At 42.3% G+C, this 21,415-nt stretch overlaps 1 protein-coding gene across 1 annotated transcript in view; it reads left to right on the forward strand.

Moving 5' to 3' along the window:
• The window catches only part of SYNE2 (spectrin repeat containing nuclear envelope protein 2), a 203,313-nt gene that overhangs the window by 104,196 nt on the left and 77,702 nt on the right, over positions 1-21,415 (forward strand). Inside the window, exons 61-69 of the mRNA XM_075753365.1 lie at positions 651-773; positions 2,777-2,959; positions 6,448-6,573; positions 8,954-9,148; positions 9,719-9,793; positions 10,792-10,911; positions 11,566-11,673; positions 18,667-18,900; positions 20,728-20,895. Of these exons, the coding sequence (XP_075609480.1) occupies positions 651-773; positions 2,777-2,959; positions 6,448-6,573; positions 8,954-9,148; positions 9,719-9,793; positions 10,792-10,911; positions 11,566-11,673; positions 18,667-18,900; positions 20,728-20,895 (1,332 nt within the window). The remainder of the gene's footprint in view (positions 1-650; positions 774-2,776; positions 2,960-6,447; positions 6,574-8,953; positions 9,149-9,718; positions 9,794-10,791; positions 10,912-11,565; positions 11,674-18,666; positions 18,901-20,727; positions 20,896-21,415) is intronic.

Consider the following 21,415-nt stretch of genomic DNA (forward strand, 5'->3'; position numbering starts at 1 on the left):
CAGACCCAAATTATAACAAAGGAAATTCCATCTACATATCAGGAAGGATTTTTTTTTTTTCTGTGAGATTGGTCAAACACTAGATCGGGGCCAAAAGTGGGGGGTAAAATCCCCATCACAGGAGATACCCAAATCTCAACAGGATCAGGCCCCAAACAACCTGCTCTGACAGGCACCAAAGATCTCCCAAGGTCCCTTCCAACCTAATTTATTCTGTGACTCTGTCTTCATGAGAGTTCACAAACAGCTGTACTGTATGTGGATCCATTTTTCGTCTGACATAAGACTCTTCATATAAGAAGCTGCAACAGTCTAATTAGAGCAGTTTCCTATGCAGATAACTGTCACCACTGGAAAAGTGTGTTGTCTCTACTGGTAATTTATAATGTGACTTTTCAAGGATATTTCAATTCTGTATTCAGGGTTTAAAACAGACCAGGAGACCTTAGATACTTAATTCCTCCAGAAGTTATGATGATATGTAATTTATAATAACTAGCCTTTTGATTGGTAGCATCCATTAACATATCCTGCATATGCTGCACTTGTTTTTCAGTATTTGTTTTTTAAATTTAAATGAAAGGCAGAAATGCAAGCTGGCTTTCCTATTTGTACTATCTACAAATACTCTTTTTATTCCCAAAATCTAGGAATTGGATGCCATTGAATCTCATGTGAAAGTGTTTGAGAAGGACATTGCCAAAATGAAGACAATCCTGTCATCAGAAGATCTGTTAGAATTTTCCCTTAAAGACCAACTTAAACATGGACAGGTCTGTGAAAACTCCTATACAGGCTTTTTTCCCTATATATTTATGTGTAATTTGGCATAAATATACTTTCACAAGCATAAGGCTGTTTTGTGACTGCAAACTGCCATAAACAAGTTTTTAGTATATGACTTTGAAACGTTAGTATCACACAAATTCTGACTCTTGGATAGAAGATTGAAAGTGTTATTTCAGTCATGATTTTGGCTACACGTTTCTACAGTAGCAAGCAGTGCAATCCAAGAGGACCACATTGCCAGGGCAAAACAGTTGGTGCAGAGGACCTGATATCTGTGTTGTATCCGTCTTGGGGGCTTACCTTGGACTGATCCTGTAGAACGAACATCTGTTAGTGGCTGGGTGTCTTCAGAGGCTCTCTGGAGAGTATTTTCTACTTTAGTTTCATTTGAAAGGAATCCAGTTTGCATGGTCCAAGACAGCTGCTCAGTGGAAACGCTAAGGTGAGGCTGCTGTGAGATGTCTTCAGGAAGCACAGTCATGGTTTGAACAAAAACATTTGAAATTAAAGCACTATTGAGAACATGCCCATAGAGTATGTAACTTAAGCACATGTTGTCAGACATACCTGCCATATTTGAGTGTCTCCATTTTTGGAAAGTTTATGGCCTGACTTTCAGAGACACTTGCTGCATATCACTCTTCTTAGCATCAAACAGTAAGTAAACTGAAAGTCTGAAAATCAGGCCCTATTTTTCCAAAAATGGAGGCAAAATTTAGCAGATGTTTCTGGAAACGTAGGCTGGAATGACTTACCATAAAACCGTTTCATCGTGCAGGGACTTCATTGCAAAGATACCTTGGCCAGATGATTTTCCTTTCTCTACTTGAGTGAAGTAAAGCAAAGCATTATGGTATCTTTTCTTTTATACCAAATGCAGTCCACATTGTTAGCTGACTGAAATGCAGAACACACGGGTTCAGTTTCAGGGGAGGGATAAAAATGTCATCGTACCTCTTATAGCTGTGTTACCCAGAGAACAATTTTGTAATGGCTACTTTATATGGAAAAACTAAAGTAATATTTCTTCTGGAAAAGAATATTCACTTACTTCCTTATTTTAAACTGAAGCCTGGATAGTACGCTAATTACAAAAAATTCCTGATACAGGCTGCTTATGAATGAGAGACTAAGCCTTTCTATTTCAACTAGGGCCTTTAAAAATGAAAACTTGAGAAGGAATCTAACAAAAATATTAGTAATTAAAAGACCCAGAGGTGGTTTGTATTATTTTTTTCTGATGTTCCCAGCTGAATGAAATCTCAGTAGGATTTCATATTTCTTTAGGAGAGCCAAGAAATTGTGAGTTGGTATTGCCATTCTGTCTTTCCTAAGCTGATCACTGAGCCTTCCATAAAACGTGTATTGTGGTATGACACTGCACATTTTTGTTCATGCAAAAGCGATAAAAGTGATTGTAAACTGTGCATCTGCTCGGGGTGTTGTGAGTTGAAATGCTGTTTTTGACAGGAAAGCCACCTTCAGAGGTTTGTCCTGGCTTCCATCCCAGTTCATTATCTCAGCTGTGTTGATAAGACTGTTTATAGGACCATCATAAAATGGCTAGCTTTAACATAGGACATTGCATGGCTGGTTTGCAGCACAAAAAAAGAAAAACCAGAGTTGGCTAGAGTGACATCAAAGAGTTTGCACCAGTTTTTTAACTGTCTTCACTGACAAAGATGCACTACTTTGAAATGACACACTTAGAAATAGTAATTAATCTGAATGTGACCCTTTTTTTTTGTCACTGTGCAAACTTTATGTACAGAAAAAGCAGAATTGCAAATGTAAGTTGTATCTTCCTTTTGCTGTAGATAACCTCACCGTTGATTTCCACTTATTTGTTCCAAGATTAAAATATTCTTCTTCTTAAATGGGAAACTCACCAAAGAGAACTTTTGGACATCGTGACAGTAGTATAAATTTTCAGTGTTGATTTTTCCAACTCAGTATCACGTCCATCATCTATCTTGTATCCTCATAGGTTATACTTGACCATGTTGGTCCTATGCAGAAGACCATTGCTCATATACTGTCCTACGAAGAAGCACTTCAGCTACCAGGGGTGAAAATGCAACCTTTCTCAGTCTTCCAAAGAGCAAGACAACTCTTGAGAGAATTGAAGAAATTAGAAAAAATTACTAAGGAACAAAATGACCTATTGGAGGTAATTGATGATTTATTTTTTTTTTACTGTCACCTAAACCACCTTTATTTTACAATAATTTTGATCACTGGACAATATTGGATTTACAGACATATAGTACATCTATATGTCTTCTCTGTAATGGTTTGAGGATTTTTTTTTTTTATTCTGGTTTTTTTCCCTGTGTACTTTGTTACTACAACAAGGCACACTGGATAGTCTTAAAATTCCTTTCAGTTTTCCAATTCAGTCACAACTGACACCATATGTTTTAGCATATTGTAGAAGAAATGAGGGCCCTAGTGTCTTATGACTCAGGTTTGCACAACTGATGATTGAAGTCCAGTGTTAGATGCAGGTGCTCACATCTGCAACGTTCAAGTCCTTAAGCTTATTTTCAATGTGAAAATTCTTTGTTGACAGCCATTAGATAGAAATTGCTAACAATTAATAGCAGAAAGTCTTTTACTAACTATGATCTTCCCAAATCAGTGAGCCAGGAAAGTGACCACTTTCTACCACTGTCACTTGGTCAATTCATTGTTTTGAGGCAGGCCATCTCCTGCCCTCAGAAGGTCTCATGCAAGGACATGTCTAAGTGAAGATGCGACAGGGATCTTGGAGATGCTGTTGGCCAGAGCAGGTTTGGTAGCAGAAATGATGTAACAGCATCAGTGTGACACACAGCTGTTAGGAGAAGGCATTGCTGGGGGGGACAGCAGGCACTAACTCATGGGCAGTAAGGGTTATGAAAGAGCTATGCTGGCTCCAAACCTGAAGCAGTACTCTGCAGCACTTCACTGAGTGATGTGGTTGTACCAGCTCTGGGAGGTTTTAATCCAGGGATATTTGCATCATGCTCCATTGCCCAGGGTAGGTATACTTGGAGGCAATCTGGAGTTTGGTTATGCATGTTCCCATGTCAGCAGAGGTGTGAAAATTCTCATGTGATCCATCCATTTCTCAGCAGGATGATAGCAGCACCTAGAAAAATCATAGAGTATTTTTGCTGATTTGGTTTTCCAAACCTCTTACAGTAAAGCAGAATGCTTTAGAACATCTGACTTCTTACTGGGCATTTTGGAGGCCAGGCAGACAAAAGTGGCAGCTAAAACATGAATGTCCATCTTTGATTTTCAGTTTGTGAAATTAAGAGAACCACACCAAGAGAAAAACTCAAACATGGTACATGATTAATGCATGCTTGGAGTTCAGAAAAAAGCAATGACTATGTGAGATCTGTATGATCTCCATGATGGTTTTTTTCAGTGCATACAATTTCTTATGCGTGAAAAATGGATGTGGTAAAATATACCTTTTTCAGAGAGTTATCAGATGAAATACTCGAGAATGTTCAAAACACTTAGAAACCATCAGAAACAGAGTGCTTTGCAATTATAAAGTGTTATCATGAGACTTCTAACTGGTTTATGTGGAGCATTAGGTCAAGGTTTAGACTTTTCTCCTTTTTGAAACAGCTGTAACCTGGTTTTGCTCCGCATTTGCCTTTGTCTTATAGGCATCCAACAATCTGTAGCTGAGTGAAATTTCTTTGTGAGAAAACAGATTGGAAAAATTGCAATTCTTGGCAGCTAGGATATCAAACTGTGCAAAAAAAAAAAAAATATTTTCCAGTCCTTTTGAATGGGTTGAAAGCAGCAGTACTACAATACAAGTCTAGCACCAGCTAAGACATAACAAAGGATAAAGCTATGAAAGGATGGCATTTTGAGTGCTGCATTAGAAAGGCAGTAAGTATCCTGATAGATAGGAAAGCAAATGAGAGGCAAGCTTCCTGTACAAATACATATAAAGTTATTTTTTTTCCTGAGAATCAGTTCTGAAATTTTAGTGTTTGGATGCATTTGGCCATATTTTGCTATCAGTGATGCAATAGGATATTGCACTAATAACTTCTGTAATATTAAGTTGCAGTGTAACACCTGAAAAAGTATAACAGAAACAAAACCTGTAATAGTGTAAATACTTTGGGGCAAGATTTTAGGTGACTCAGATCTGTGTTGAATGTTGCCCGCTGTTTTTTTATTATGGCCTGTCAAGCACTACACCTATCACTACCTAAGTAACATCATCAGGAAGAGGAGCTGGAAGCTACAGCTGCTTCTACTGGTTTTCTGTGCAAGAGAGCAGCAGTATTTGCATATTTGATGATTTACTGTGCTTATGTTTAGTAAGCTCGTCCATTACAAATACAATGCCTGCCTGCACTTACACTACAGCAGGTGGGCCTTTTCCATGGGTAAGTCTTCTAGCATTGCCACAATATGAAAAGTAAAGAGCAAACGTTAAGCAGGAAATAACTTGGAAGAGAAGCAACACTTCTAGGGAGAGACTCAGTCCCACAGATAGGGCATGATTTAGCTTACACTAGGAAAAGGATAAAATAAGATTTTTTTTGCCCCTCAGTGGAAGGCAGGGAACAGCTGAGTTATCTTCAGGCAAGGGCCTATAGTCACATATTGGCCTATGACAGAAGACACTGAAGTCTGTATACAAAATATTCATATTCTTTAGTTAGTCAAGGAAATTTACCTGTTACTAAACAGTCCTATTCATGTGGAAGTGAAGGTATGGGTAAGAGAATCTCCCTTTTAGGGGGACTTCTAGCTTTTCATTAAAACTGAGCAGGAGAAGACCTACTCTTTTTTTTCCCCTCCTCTGATTGTTTAGCTATGACATTAAGATTATAGGCCACAATTAAATATCTTCCTCTCAATTTGGCTTCTTTTTTTTTTTTTTTTTTCATGGGGAAAATATCATGAAATCATGACAGGTTGTGGCTGACAAACATAAACAATGCGTGTAGGGAGACTGCAGATTTCTACCCAAACAGCAAAGCATGGGGTTTGATGAGATTTTGCTATCACTGTCTAATAAGTAAAAGTGAGTTTGGCTGTTTATAACATCTAATACGTTTTCCTATAAGGAAAGAGGAAGCTCACACAAAGTGGAAATACTTATCATTTTTATAGGAAGCATTCAAATTGTCTTAGAGGCTTATCCTCTGAGCTGCAGCGTCTGCCTGGTGTACAGTACAGTTCATTTTTGGTCAGTGCAGAACTAGCTGGCAGTAAAGACCTGAGCACCAGTAAAAACTAGGTAGGCTTTCTGACTTGATACGAAACACTGTAATTTCTCTTTTTTTTTTCCCTTCAACCTGTTCTAAATTGTAGTGAATGTGATTAAATATGCTCCATTTTCATCTTATAGCCAAACTCATAGCTCTACTCTGGAGTAAGCAAAGATGTGCTCCTAGACAGAATACCCCACCACACTTTGACTTATGGATAGAGCAGTTAGTTTGTCTTTAGCAAGTGAATAATTAACTTAGAATAGGATTGTGCAAAGTTGTCAGAACAAACACAGTTTCTTTTACATTTAGCTACAGATGGATGCAAAGGAGGCTTCAGTACGTTTGTTGCATTACTGATTAGTTTCTTTCTGTACTACTTCATTCAAAATTATTTATGAGGATTACTATTTCACAGGAAGCTCTAAAGGAAACAGAAGAATGCGAACAAGAAATTGAAAAGTTGAAACAATTCTTAAAGAACCACTTGGTTGAAATATCACATGAAGGTCAACCACTGGCTCAGAAGACTCATTGTCCAGAGGTGGGTTTCACTGTTTTCTCTCTCATGTCTGTTACTTGTCCTGACTAACACTAATCATGACTCTGCAGAGCACGGAGAAATAGCGCTGTGCTTCCCCTCGTCGCCACAGGCAAGCAGGCAATTGAATGCCATAGCGTGACTATGCATACGTAAGTTGACACATGCAAAGAGATATTACAATTAATATTAGTTTGCAAGTTGGGTATATCTTTCATAGTATACTCCTTACTGACTTTGATGTGTCATTTGTACCTTTATCAACTGCTAAGGAAAATTTAGAGTGCTGTTTTCATGACAGCTGACAGCTGTTCTGGTGAAACAATGTGCCGCGCTGATAGCTTGCCTGTGCCCAGCAGCCTGCTAATGTTGCTGAGGCAGCAGCTTGGGATAGTGCATCAGGAGAGAACTGAGTCCATTTCTGATTTACTGACCACATAATGGTACTTTGGGTGATTCTGGTTAGGATTAGATTCTTTAGACTCCTTTCCTCGTCCTCACTGCCACACTGTGTTTTCATCAACTGATAAACATGCATTGCTTTTCTCCCTGCAGCTGACTGCTTTCTGTAATGGATTAATTGACTATTTAATGCAAAAATAAGATGTGTTCTAAGGACAGCACTGCAGAAGTCAGGAAATGACTAAGTGTAATAACTGTTTGTAAAGTGCCTCTGAAATGCTCAGCATTTTGCAGTCAGTTGCAATGAAGTTAATACACATACATTGTACTTGCCTAATAACTTGGTAGGCTCCGAAGTACAGAGCTGCTCTGTTTTCAGGTGGTTGGATGTTGGAGGCTTGATGCTAGTACTAAGCATGACTCATTTCCTGATTCTTACTTGTTTTTGTCTTTGAGTGTAGGACTTTCTGTTTTAGAAGAAAACCTGCTTCATAATTGTAGCATTTGGTGAATAGAAGTGGGCAATGGAATTGCCTGTCTTATGGAGGGGCTTCAGATGAAGAAGCAATGTTGAAGATTTGGTTTCTGAGGAGGTTTTTGGCTAGTTAAGTTTGCAAAGCAGTAGCTGATAAATGTATGCTGTAAAGTCTCCTCCTGCAATGAAACAAATAGAAATCCTGTTCTTAGTGGACATTTATAAAAATATGCCAAATTATCACGGATGGCTGTTTCTTCATTCCAATGACTTTTTCTTTCCTCTACTTTTGGAAGATTTTACCTTTTGGTTTTGAGTGTACAAAAGGAAAAAACATCCTTTTCTGAGTGGAGTTCCTATGTCCTTTGAAAATTTGCTGGGGTTCCTGCCTCCACCTTCGCCATCATGCAGCCACACTGGTGTTAGAAGAAGCTGTAGTCGAGACAGAACCAGCAGTCTTATTGCTTTCATCTGTCACAGATTTTTACTTGCATAGCATTATTCACACCATTAGAGAGCACGGTGTGGAATCAGTGCTGTTATTATTTCAAGCCTAGCATCAAAGCTTGCTCTGATGGACTGAGCCCAGCGTGCAATGGGATATATAACCACGTTTCAATTTTCCGAACAAGCAACAATGCTTCAAAGAGCTTTAGCACTTTCAGTAATGAAGTCAGTGGGACATTTTATTTGTTGCCCTGTCTTACTCTGCTATTTGTTGCACTTTTTTTGCTCACCTGGAAACTAGGTGGTAAGGAAAGGCACTAGCAGTAAGCTCTCAGGGCAAAACATCAGTGAGAGCAATAGTCGTGGCCAGGGAGGAGACCAAGACAGATTTCTTTCCCCTCTTTATTATTGCAGAGTTACTTGGGTTATTGTTTAATCCCTGCAGAACATTAAATATTTTCCTTGCATTTTGTTGGGGGCCATTGCTCCCAATATGACATTCAAAGACATGGGATAGTTTTGTCCCTAGCCATGTCACTAAAACCCACCAAATGGTTTTGTGTTTCCTTCTTTTAGGCCAGCTTAAGCAAAGACGACTCAGCCCAGAGCCACCCTTATTGCTGTCTTTGCCCTAACCAAGGCTATCCCAAGTGTTTTGTGTCAGGTTTCCAGAGACGGTAGTTGGAAGTAACATCACCTGCTCTGACACACAGAGTAATGTCACCCAGCTGCATTCCCTCTGTCCTGAAGGAAACTCGTATTGCCATGGCTATGCAGGACCTAGTTACAATTAGTTGTCCAGCCTTTCACATTTCCTTCCAGACTACCAACTTCTGCATTACAGGCAGGAAGTGCTGTCCTGAGCTGAATCTGTTGCTGCTGTTTTGCATGTGTCTGGACATCTCCTGCAGTGGCAATGGGCAACTGTCCCAATGCCCTGAAAAAGGAAAAAGGGCAAATAGCCCCAGTCTCAGTAAGATGCATCAATGGTATTATCTGTTACATTACTGTTTGGTTAAGTAAGAAAAATGGATGCTTACAGATGTTGTTACTCCTTAGGGAGAAATGGAAGCTGTAAAAGAAGAAATCATAAAGCTGTGCCAAAGAAAGGAAGATACCCTTACCGGGATGAAAAATTCAATGTCTGAGCTTCGCCAGCGCTTACAGCAAGAGGTGCCTGAATCAGGAGATGAACCCACAGCCTCTGTATTAACACAGAGTGATTTGATTGGGACTGATGTTTCTGGTCAGCAGGTAAGCGGAGCAGCACGTTGTGATCACTTACCCAAGAGCCGAAGAGGGAAGGTAAATCACTCTCCTTCCTCCAGGAGGAGTGGCATGTGAGAGAGGAGCACCCCTGCAGCTGTGAATCAATACTACTTCTCCTCCCCTTTGTGCTTCCGAATGGTCCCAGGAGGACTGAGTATGATGCGTGTCTAGGAGAAGGCAGGAGAGGTGTGCCTCTGGTTATTTTTTAGCATAAGCAGATTCAACATGAAGTTTGCATCAAGCAATCAACAGCAAAATGCTCAACGTGTAGTTTTGTGATAATCAGTTGTTCTGGGATTTTCGATAAATTGTTTTCATGGAACAAAATGAAATTTGTCCCAATTTTAGCTGTGATGTTGAAACATTACAGCGTAGGGAAAAGTCCCAATTTATAGTACCTATAGCTTTCAATTACTTTAATGTAAGGTGGCAGATGTTCAGTGCTTCTCTAAAAGTGGACCCCAGGTGGTAACTTCCCTTTGGTTTACAGGCAGAAGAGGCTTTACTGTTTTTGTGATGAATAATTGGACTGTCTCTTTCTGTGCGTTTTTGTAGTTGAAAAAAAGAGGAATGATGTTTCTTCTACCTTCCTTAGATGAAGAGTCAGAAGACAGTTCTTTCCACAGCAAGGTGAGTTCAGTATGTATCTTCTATATACAGCTGTGTATGTAAGATACAGGATTTGGGTACAGGACAAATTATGAAGAATGTGTAAATCCAAAACACTTCAGAACGAATTGAAATATCTCTTATCACTCCAGGATGCTAAGAAACTGTACTTGAGCCAGCCTACCAATATTACAATACCAGTATTACACAGCACCTCATTCTATGATGTGTGATCCTGCTTTTGGTGGGATTGTTTATACAGTAATAACCCCTTTATGGAAGAGTTAGTGGCAAAATAAGGGCCTAAATGCCAGGGTTTATATGTGGGGGTGGGGTTCAGACAGAATTAGACAACCTCTGAAGTGCTAAAACTTAGAAGAAACAACCAAAATTATTTGTAAGTTTGAACTTAAGAAAAAAAGGCCATGATCAGACTATTGGGAATGAAGTGAAGATAGGAGAGATTTCTGGGAGAATGGGAGAAACTGGGAGACATTGCTCAACAGCTTGCTCTGAGTCTGGGGAGTCTGAATGCCCAGGTGAACTGCAGAGGAGCAAAACTGGGAGTAAAGTTTCATGATAAAGTTAATAGTTTTTGGAAAAAGAAAAAAAATAAAAATCCACTCTCCTGCAGCCTAAGGACTAAACGAGATGTATTCAAATGAAATTAGGAATGTGCAGAAGGTGCAGTTTTCTTTACATACAGGACTTTTTAGGGGACAGGACAGGAGAAAGATTGTTTCTTGGTTTTGGTTTTGTTTTTTTTTTAATTAGTGTGAAAAAATGAGGATACTCTGAGGTCTCTAGAGAAAACCCTCAGTGTCATCCAGCTGCCATTCATCTTGGAGCCAAGCTATAGAGCAAGGGAAGAGATGGGATTTGGGAAACATGATAAAGATAGATAAACAAGGCAGAAATAAAGCAAAGTGTTACTAAAGGTTTGCAGTAATTTACATTGCCTCAGGGAGTATCTGAGCTTCCTGTTCACAAGCTAATGCTGAGCTGTACTGCTTTCAAAGGGAAGTACGGCCACAGAGAAAGATGCAAGCTTTTGGCCTTCAGAAGGAGACGATGAAAGGCACAAGGAAGACAGTGCAACCTCCTGGTCTTCTGGTACCTTGTCGGACGGCATCATTCAGGTAACGCGCTCAGATTTATCTCCATGGGGATGGGAAATCATCTTTGTGGAAAAGATCTGCACAAGTCCTAGGTATTGCTGAAGTCTGCAAAGCAAGAGAACTGTAGAAATGCAGGACATGATGGCCTTATTCACATCCTCCATATCACCCTAAATCTTGCCATTTAAAATCTCTTTTCCTGTTGCACATATTGGTTGGACTCAGCGACCTTAAGAATTTTTTCCAACCTAAATGAATCTATGATTCTATATTAATTTCTTCTAGCCTGACAAAAACTCCAAAGATAGAAAAGCACATTTGGTAGTAGCAATTTGTTTCACTAATTCCTGGAAAGGCTGTAAAATGTGCATTTTTTTGGAGGATGATTTGTGGAAGAGGTTCTCCTTGTACATGAGAAGATGAGCATCTAAGACACCCAATCGGCTACCATTTTGGTGGCATTCTGCTCTGTTTTTCATGGATGTCTCAAGAATGTTGTGATAGCTGCAGTTGTTAGTTTCTGTTGTATATCAATGTTACAGGCAAGAGAACTTCTGTCTGTGAATACTCTTGGAACAGGACCACTATGGGTTGAGTGGCTGCTGCCCTTTGAGGCTTCTCTAGCACAAGGCAATGATGATAGAAATATTTCCAGTGTTGCCTCTCTGTCTACAGGATGCTGATGAGATAATGCAATCACACAGTAAACGTGGTGAGGAAACATCTATGCAAATGTTGCAGAGCACTGAAGGCCCAGGAACAGGTGACGGCAGCCAGGCTATGGTGAGTTTGAAGGCCTGAAGTAGGCTGAACAAGGTGAACTTCTGAGCTCATTTTGTAACCTACCTAGTGGGCAGTAGCCCTATTTCATTATGGTTATGCTACTGGAGTTTGTTTCAGTATTTATGATATGGTAGGATATCTATGTTGGTAGGATACCTACCCCTATGTTGTGGGCCTCTTCACATTGCTTTAATAAATATGTTTTGATTTGCTCGTTGAAAATGCAATTTGCTAGGGAACAAAAGGGGGTATTTTCAGGAAGTAAGATGCTGGCATTCTTACAGGAATGAATGGAGGGGTTCAAGTGATGTAAACATACATCAACTATGAGATTTTTAAGTGGCAGTTAAAGGAGAAATTAAGGAGATTGATACTCCTATATGACGCTGCTTTGTGGAAAGTATGCACAGGCGAAGGGAGGAATGGGTGGCAGCCTATAGGTTATATACAAAAGAGCGTATAGAGACAGACATGAGTGCTCCAGGAAGGCCAGGAGCAGCAAACTGGCAGCAGAGCAGCCCCAGCTTTTCCTGGGTTTAGAGCATGAAAACAGACAGAATCCATCATTGCCTGGGGCAGGAGCAGGCCTCCAGGTCACTTTGTCTCCCATTCCCCCGACTCCTTCCATCATGCTTAACCTTTAATTTATAGTTAAAAAACCATAGCAAACTATTAAAACCCAGCCAGCAGCACAATACGGTCTCAAGTTGTGTCATGTTCTCAAGTTACGTCAGGGGAGGTTTAGATTAGATATTAGGAAAAATTTCTTCACCAAAAGAGTGGTCAGGCATTGGAACAGGCTGCCCAGAGAGGTCGTAGAATCACCATCCCTAGAGGTGTTCAGAAAACATGTAGACGCGGAACTTTGGGACATGGTTTAGTAGACGTGGTGATGTTGGGTCAATGATTGAACTTGATGATCTTAGAGGTCTTTTCCTACCTTAAGATTCTATGATGATTCTATATATTCTCCATTGGTATTACAGAAATAGCCTCATGTGAGTGTATTATGTCTAACGTAATTGTACGTTTGATCTCTCTGTGATTTTTCTCTCTGCTACACTGTCATGCTGTCGATCTCTGCCTGTGCAGGACATACCTAAGCTCCCTTTTGAGCTGCAGGAGATGCAGTCACTGCAGCACCCAAGCACAGCGAGCAGTTCAGCTGAGTTCACACTACGTGTCTGTGTTAGGCTGAGCTGAACCCCTGGCTGCACTGAGCAAGCCTCCGTTGAGGATAATGGGAATTTAGACACCTGTATCCAAGAGAATTAACATCTGGCTGAACCTTTTGGGTTTCCAGGAGCCTTAGAAGACAACATACGCCCTCCTGGCACCTCTGTGTGCCATCGCTGTGTTTTGTCAGCATCATGCCTTCATGGGCACCCACAGCTTGTTGCACCCAGTGATAGAAAAGTTCAGTGGAGTGGTTTCTTGAGCCAGACACAGCGACTCTGTGGTCAGACTGTGAGCCAGGGTCCTTCTCTGCTCAAGCAGACAGGTGTTTTAGAGAAAGCCTCCTTTCTCAAACCATACCAGACAGCTTTTTTGCTTGCAACATCTTTTCCACTTCACTGTTTTGCTACTCTGTGACATTTCCATATGCTACACAACTCCCTGTAGGGAGTGATTTTTTTTTTTTTATTTTATTTTGTTAAATGATTTGTTTACAAGATCAATTACTATTTGGAGACAGGAAGACATTTATGTTTATAAATGGTGAATTTATTTGTTTTCCCTAGAGATGTGTGTATGTGTAGAGATTTATGAAGTTGATTATATTTATGTTCTCCATTTAGAGCTTAACTGCATGCTAAAATTAAATAATTCCTACTATCTTAGTGATTGTTAAATGATACCATTTCTTCCCTCTGGCATGTTGTCCCTCCCATGCAACCACACCTGCTTCCAAATTCAGTTATAGCAGCATAAAACACAATTTAGGATTCAGAAAAAACATTAGAATTAGTGAATAAGGAAGAAAAGACACGGTATAGTTGTAGATGACTCCCTTCTGAGGAGAACAGAGGGTCCAATATGCTGGACAGACTCTCGTCTTAGGGAAGTCTGCTGCCTCCCTGGAGGCCAGGTTAAGGACATCACGTGGAAACTTCCGAGCCTGATATGGGCCTTGGACTATTACCCATTATTGCTCTTCCATGTGGGTGGCGATGAAGCCGCAACATGTAGTTGAAGGGCAATCAAAAGAGACTTCAGGGCCTTGGGACGGTAGGTGAGGGAATGTGGAGCACACGTTATTTTTTCCTCTGTCCTTCCAGTTGTGAGCAGCAATATTGGAAGAAACAGATGGAACCAGTCTATAAATACATGGCTCCATGGCTCGTGTACTGCCACAATTTGGGGGTTTTTGATAATGGCCTATATGGCACCAGGGCTGCTGGCATCAGGTGAGATCCACCTTTCTCAAAGAGGGAAGAGGGTCTTGCAATGAGCCTTGCCTGCTCATGAGCACAGAGCTTTAATCTAGACTTGAAGGGGGAGGGGGATAACATCAGGCTTGCCTGTGACAAACTGTGGGATGACATGCCAAGGTTAGAGGGATGGGGTGCTAGCGAGGGCCCTCAGCCTGTTGCTGTGAGGTGTGCTGGGTACACTGGAGCACACTTGGAGTCAGAGGCTCCAGAGGTAACAGGAGCCAACAGGGAAACATCAGTGAAATGTCTCAAAGGAACGAATGGGTGTTCCTCTAAGAAGGAGACACAGCCAACAGCCCAGCTGGAGTGCCTCTACACCAATGCATGCAGCATGGGCAAACAGGAGGAGTTGGAAGCCACCGTGCTGCCAGAAAGCTATGATGTAGTTGCCATTATTGAAACTCGATGGGACAGATCCCATGACTAAAGTGAGGCTATCAACACAGGCTGTTCGGAAGGGACAAGTGAGGAAGGAGGGGCAGAGGGGTTGCCCTCTACATCAAGAAATGGATAGAGTGTGAAGAGCAGTTTCTGGAGAATAGCCACAAGCAGGTTGAAAGCTTTTGGGTAAGAACTAGAGACCAAGGCAGCAAAGGGAACCTTGTGGTTGGTGTCTACTACAGGTCACTCAATCAAGGAGAGCCTATTGATGAAGCCTTCTTACTCCAGCTACAGTAGGCATCGCGCTCGCAGGCTGTCATCCTGCTGGGGAACTTCAGCCACCCCAACATCTGCTGGAAAAGTAGCACAGAGAGCTGTAGCCAATCCAGGAGACTCCTGGAATGCATTGAGGATAACTTCTTAAGACAGGTAATAGACAACCCTACCCAGAGGGGATGCAATACTGGACCAGATGGTCACTAACACAAGTGAGCTAATCGGTGATGTCAAGATTGGAGGCAGCCCATACTGCAGTGATCATACACTGGTGGAGTTTGCTGTCCTGAGCGATAGGAGTCAGGCAAAGAGTGAAGTCAGGACTCTGAATTTTAGGAAAGCAAACTTCAGGTGTTCAATAGAACCCCCTGGGAAGCTGCTTTCAGGGCCAAGGGAGCAGAACAGAGCTGGCAGATCTTTCAGGACTCTTTCCGCAGAGCACAGGAGCTCTCGATCCCCATGTGTAAGAAATCAGGCAAGGAAGGCAAGAGACCGGCATGGCTGAGTCAAGACCAGCTGGTCAAACTAAAGGGCAAGAAGGAAATGTACAGGCAGTGGAAGCAGGGACGGGTGTCCTGGGGAGAGTATAGGGACGCTGCCTGGCTGTGTAGGGATGGGGTCAGGAAGGCCAAGGCAAGGCTGGAACTGAACTTGACAAGGGATGCAAAGAATAATAAGGGCTTCAATAGCTATGTCAGCCAGAAAAGGAAGGTCAAAGAAAGTGTACCCTCCCTGATGAGCAAGACTGGCAAACTGGTAACAACAGCTGAGAAGGCTGAGGTACTCAGCAGCTTTTTTGCCTCAGTCTTTGCTGGCAGCCTGTCTTCCCACACCTCTTGAGTGGATGGGCTGAAAGACAGGGTCTGGGAAAGCAAAGTTCCTCCCATTGTAAGAGAAGATCAGGTTCGTGACCGCCTGAGGAACCTGAACGTACATAAGTTTATGGGACCTGACGAGATGCATCTGAGTCCTGACGGAACTGGCTGGTGTAGTGCCAAGCCACTCTCCATGATATGTGAAAAATCATGGCAGTAAGGTGAATTCCCCAGTGACTGGAAAAAGGGAAACATTGCACCCATTTTTAAAAAGGGTAGAAAGGTGGACCCTGGGAACTACCAACCTGTCAACATCACCTCTGTGCCTGGGAATATCATGGAACAGATTCTCCTAGAAGCTATGTTAAGTCACATGAAGGACAGGGAGGTGATTCGAGACAGCCAGCATGGCTTCACCAAGGGCAAGTCCTGCCTCATCAACCTAGTGGCCTTCTATGATGGAGTGACTACATCAGTGGACAAGGGAAGAGCTACGGATGTTGCTTATGGAGCAGATCTCCTGGAAACTGTGCTCAGGCAGATGGAAAATAAGGAGGTGGTTGGTGACAGCCAACATGGCTTCACTAAGGGCAAATCATGCCTGACAAATTTGGTGGCCTTCTACGATGGGGTTACAGCATTGGTGGATAGGGGAAGAGCAACTGATGTCATCTACCTGGACTTGTGCAAAGCATTTGACACTGTCCCGCATGACATCCTTGTCTCTAAATTGGAGAGACATGGATTTGATGGATGGAGCACTCGGTGGATGAGGAACTGGCTGGATGGTCGCTCAAAGAGTTGCAGTCAACGGCTCGATGTCCAAGTGGTGACCAGTGACAAGTGGCATTCCTCAGGGGTCAATACTGGGACCAGTGCTGTTTAGCATCTTTGTCAGCAACATGGATGGTGGGATCGAGTGCACTCTCAGCAAGTTTGCCAATGACACCAAGCTGTGTGGTGCAGTTGACACACTGGAGGGAAGGGATGCCATCCAGAGGGATCTGGACAGGCTTCAGAGATGGGCCCATGTGAACCTCATGAAGTTCAACAAGGCCAAGTGCAAGGTCCTGCATGTGGGTCGGGGCAATCCCAAGCGCAACTACAGGCTGGGCGGAGAATGGATGGAGAGCAGCCCTGAGGAGGACTTGGGGGTGTTGGTGGACGAGAAGCTCAACATGACCCAGCATTGTGCGCTTGCAGTCCAGAAAGCCAGCCGTATCCTGGGCCGCACCAAAAGAAGTGTGACCAGCAGGTCAAGGGACGGGATCCTGCTCCTCTACTCCACTCTTGCGAGACCCCACCTACAGTACTGTGTCCAGCTCTAGGGCCCCAGTACAGGAAAGACATGGAGCTGTTGGAGTGAGTCCAGAGGAGGGCGACAAAGATGATGAGAGGACTGGAGCACCTCTCCTATGAAGACAGGCTGAGAGAGTTGGGGTTGTTCAGCCTGGAGAACAGAAGGCTCTGGGGAGACCTGATAGCAACTTTCCTAAGGGTACCTAGTACCTAAAGGGGCCTACAAGAAAGATGAGGACAAATGGTTTAGTAGGTCCTGTTGTGATAGGATATGGCGTAGTGGTTCTAAGGTAAAAGAGCATAGATTTAGACTAGACATAAATAGGAAATTTTTTACAATGAGGGTGGTGAAACACTTGGAACAGGTCCCGGAGGGGTGGTAGATGCCCCATCCCTGGAAACATTCAAGGTCAGGTTGGACAGAGCTCTGAGTAAACTAGGTGACCTTTAAAGAACCCAACCCAAACCATTCTATGATGTCACTGTTTGTCAATTGATCCATGGTTGCCGTTGACTACATGACATCTCTGTGGTTCCAGTCTTGGCACAGAGCGCATGGCATGTGCATGAACATCTGCACGGATGATACCAGTTGGTTTTATTCAGCTAATTTGACTATATATCTGAGTTTCGATTTCCATAGAGGGCGGAGATAAAGTTTACTGCAGTAACATTGTCTAGCTGGGGAGGGACAGAGCATGTGGTAAGTGTAAACTAAATCCTTATGTACACATACATGTGTAACGAAAGGGTGTCATGCACAGGATTATACACGTGTAACTTTTTTATTTAAGGGAATGAACTAAAACGAACAGGCTTAGAACTAGAGCTGAAAATTTCAGGTGGAGGTTGAAGTAAACTGGTACTTTTTTAATTTCTTCAATCACGTATACCTCAAGAGACATATTTAGACTGTCCTGGGATCTGTATACTCTGATTTACTTTCTGTGTCTAATGGCACTGTTCCATACTATCTTAGAGGCAAAGAGGAACAGTAATGATTAAAGTAAGACATTGATAGCTGAAGCAATGCATTTTTGCTCTCTGATTTTCTGCCAAATCTCATTTTAACACGGAGCTTGTGCACTACCGCTGACCCTCTTGGTTGCTCTAGAGTTGTGGGAGTGTACAGGTAGTTTTGTTCTTCTGGTGCTGTGCTTCATTTACTTACTAAATACCAGTATTTGCATGTGTGGAGGTATATACATACCTGTACCACCTTCCAAGCAACTGCTGATAGCTCCAAGCACTTCAAACTTCTCCTTAATACGGAAGCGTGCAATATTGTTTCTTAAAGGAGGGCAAATAAGAAGAAAGAATTACACAAGACATACTTGAAAACACACCATTTTTTTTTCTGTGTGACCTAGAGCCTGGATAAAGCATATTTGACTGTTGGAACTGAACATGCAAGTAGCTTATAAGTGTTGCCCAACAGCTTGCTTTGCAGCTTTAAACTGCATTGCTTTTACAGCTAACTCCCACAGAAAAACATCTCTCCTCAGGGGAGAACTGGTTAATGGTGAGTCATCCCACTTCCTGCGCACTCAGGTATACCTGTGCAAATGCAAATCGCTGCCTGGAAACCTGTTACACCAGATCCCGGATCTGAGTTTCCCTTTCTTTTTCTTTTTTTCCTTCTTCTTTTTTAATCTGGGAACATGGTGGCAGAGTGGTTTCGGAACTCTGTGAGTGTGAAAGTTAAAACATTTCCCACTGGTAAATGAAAGGGAAAGAAAGAAAAAAACATATAGATAACCATGTTTCTTTCATGTGCTTTGCTTCAGAGTGACAAGCTGCCTCCTGTCACCAACGCTACCTGGTGCTCTCGAGGGAAAGCAGAAGATTCAGAGGAATGGGTGGATGGTGGTAGGCCTGAGCCAGAAACGATCCTTCAGATGTGCCAGGCCCGGGTTGCGGAACTGGAACAGTGGCTAGACAAAACTAAAGTGTCCCTGGGGTCAGACCCCCAGACCCCCAAAATGCAGCAGATGGTGGAACTGCAGCTTGCTGAGTACCAGGTAAGACGGAGTGGTCAGTTTGCTGCTGCCATCCAAACAAGTCGTCCTTCCCTGGGGTGTGTGTCTGCAGCAAAGCTCTGCTTACTGCTTCTCCTTTCCCCGCTTTATCAGCTTCACTACACTGGGCAGAAAACAAGTAACTGCTTGGCTTCAGTTTCAGGTGCAGCTTTCCAAGGACTTAGTTAAAATATCTATGTTTAGGGTTGGGATCTTTATCTAGGGGATTTAGGTAGAACTCTGAGTATTTTTAAAGCTTTGTTTTTCTTTGGATTATTTTCAGACACATGGCTCAGTATAGTTTGGTTCCTCTGTTAAAAGGCAATTTTTCATTGGTCTCAATCATGATAAATCAGCTAGGAAAAAAGGAATTTTTTTTTCTTTTGACATTTTCACTTTCTATTGTTGCCAGAGTGATTTAAAGGACTGGTATAAGATAGTTTTGAAGCTAGTAAATTATTCTTCTGCAGTTTTTGCAAAAGGCTGCCAGCACAAGTAGAAAGATAGGGGCTTTTCCCCTGCCCTCTGTGAGCAGTGACGACATTTGGACCTACTGCCGTATTTCTAGGGCAGCCTCTTGCCCTGGATGGCAGCGGAAGGAAAGGAGTCAGTGGGCGGTACTGGAGGGAAACAGGACTGGCATGAGAGGCTGGGGTGGGTGGGAGTCCTGACATGCAGCTTTTCTCTCTGGTATGCAGATTAAAAGAAAATGTGCAGGCATGCCGCTTTGAAGTTCCCTGCAGTGCCAGTCTGGTGTACCAGCTTGCTTCAAGCACTGAGTCTACCTAAAGCAACAAACTTCACTCACCATGAAGGAACCAATACCAAAATGTCCCTGTTTTAAATTACTAGGAGATGTCTCCAGCTGTTTTATTGTTGTTGTTGGGTGGGGGCTTGTTAATAGGAACTGAGTCCATGCCAAGAAGTGCCTCTGGGTCTAGGCTGTGATTCAGCCAAGTGCTGAGGTGCTGAACCCTGTGGGAATTAAGATCCTGAATGCACCTAAGTAGCTGGCGGTGTCTGGATCCCATTCAGGGTTCGTGTCAGCATAGGCTTCAAGAGGGCAGTTCCAAGTGGTAAAAACAAGCAGGGTTCAGGCAGCTGTAACCACTGCTGAATTCCTGTTGGCTTTTAACAGTTTGGCTCAATGTTAAGACATGAACATGAGGGGGGAGAGGTTTTTCCAACCTAGTCAAGATCTACACAGCAAAATACACACAAAGCAGAAGCAGTCTCTAGATATGGACGTATGATGTAAAGCAGTTAATTTGTTACAGTTGATTACTTTGCAGTTGAGCCATGGTACCTGTCTCCACACTCACCTTAAAAATGTGAATTTGAAGCAATGCAGAGATATAGTTTGATTCACAGCAGCTTGAATCAAAAACCAGATCCCAACAGTTTACAATGGCCTGGCTGATGTATGGCAATGTTACTATTGTTTCGGTAATTCAGCATCATTCCTCCCAAAGGGTGATGTGATCAGTCTGTGCACTGCCTCCTTCTCCCCCATTGGGGTGTGTCGTCGTCTTGGTTGCATCCAAATGGAGTCTATCATTGCTGCTCTCCTCTTTTATTACTCCATATCTGAGTTTATGTAACTTCCTGCAGAGGCTGTTAGTTTTAAGACTAACTCTGTACAAAATTTGTTTAATTGTTCAGAATAAAAAGAGACTATATTGGAGAACATCTAGGGGGTTTGCAGCTATTTCTCTTTTTGCTTGTATTTTTCTGTTCTTGTCAGACAGGGGAAGCGTGAGCATTGACTTCAGAACGTTTTAAGGAGTGTTGTACTTCTAAGAATTAATAATTGACTGCTGTCCCTTCTAGGTGATGTTATCAGAGATTGAACAAAAGGTTCTTTCTTTACTGGAAGATTGTGGAGATAGTGCAGACTACCAACAAGAGACAGAGGCTCTTTCCTTGAAGCTGAAGGAAGTGAAGTGCAATTTGGAAAAAGTTCAGATGATGCTTCAAGACACATACAATGAAGAGCAGGTAAAGCACATGAGTGCTATGCAGAGCAAGAGTGAGAGTGTCATGGTGCTTTAATGTGCTGTAGTTGCAGAAGAACAGTTAGATCTCACCATGTGAAGCAAGGAAGGGAGAAAAGTCAATCAGAAATGTCAGACATTATTATTCTACTTTTTAGTGCTGTATAATTATTTGTAGTTTGCAGGAAGTAGTGGATTTTTAATGAGTCTTTGAACAACATCTTTTTTGCTTTAAGTGCTCAGTGACAGAGGTCGAGATTTTGTGAGGAGTACAAGAAAAGGACAAAAAGTTTTTTTGGTTTGGTTTGGTTTTTTTAAATGCCTTTCAAATACCATGATGTTTGTTTGTGACAGTACCACAGCAGAGAGGCCTTTAAGCAGTAACTTTCTCTTTGAAGAATGCATAAATGGCAAGGGCAGTGGCTCTGCCAGCTCTCCTGCACCACAGCTTCACGCTCTTTGCTGAGTTTCCCAATGGATGAGACGATAACTCCCAGCTTCAGAGCTAATTCCCACTTTGTTGT

The sequence above is a fragment of the Balearica regulorum genome, chromosome 5 (genome assembly GCF_011004875.1).
Source record: "Balearica regulorum gibbericeps isolate bBalReg1 chromosome 5, bBalReg1.pri, whole genome shotgun sequence".
In the NCBI taxonomy this organism is placed as follows: Eukaryota; Metazoa; Chordata; class Aves; order Gruiformes; family Gruidae; genus Balearica; species Balearica regulorum.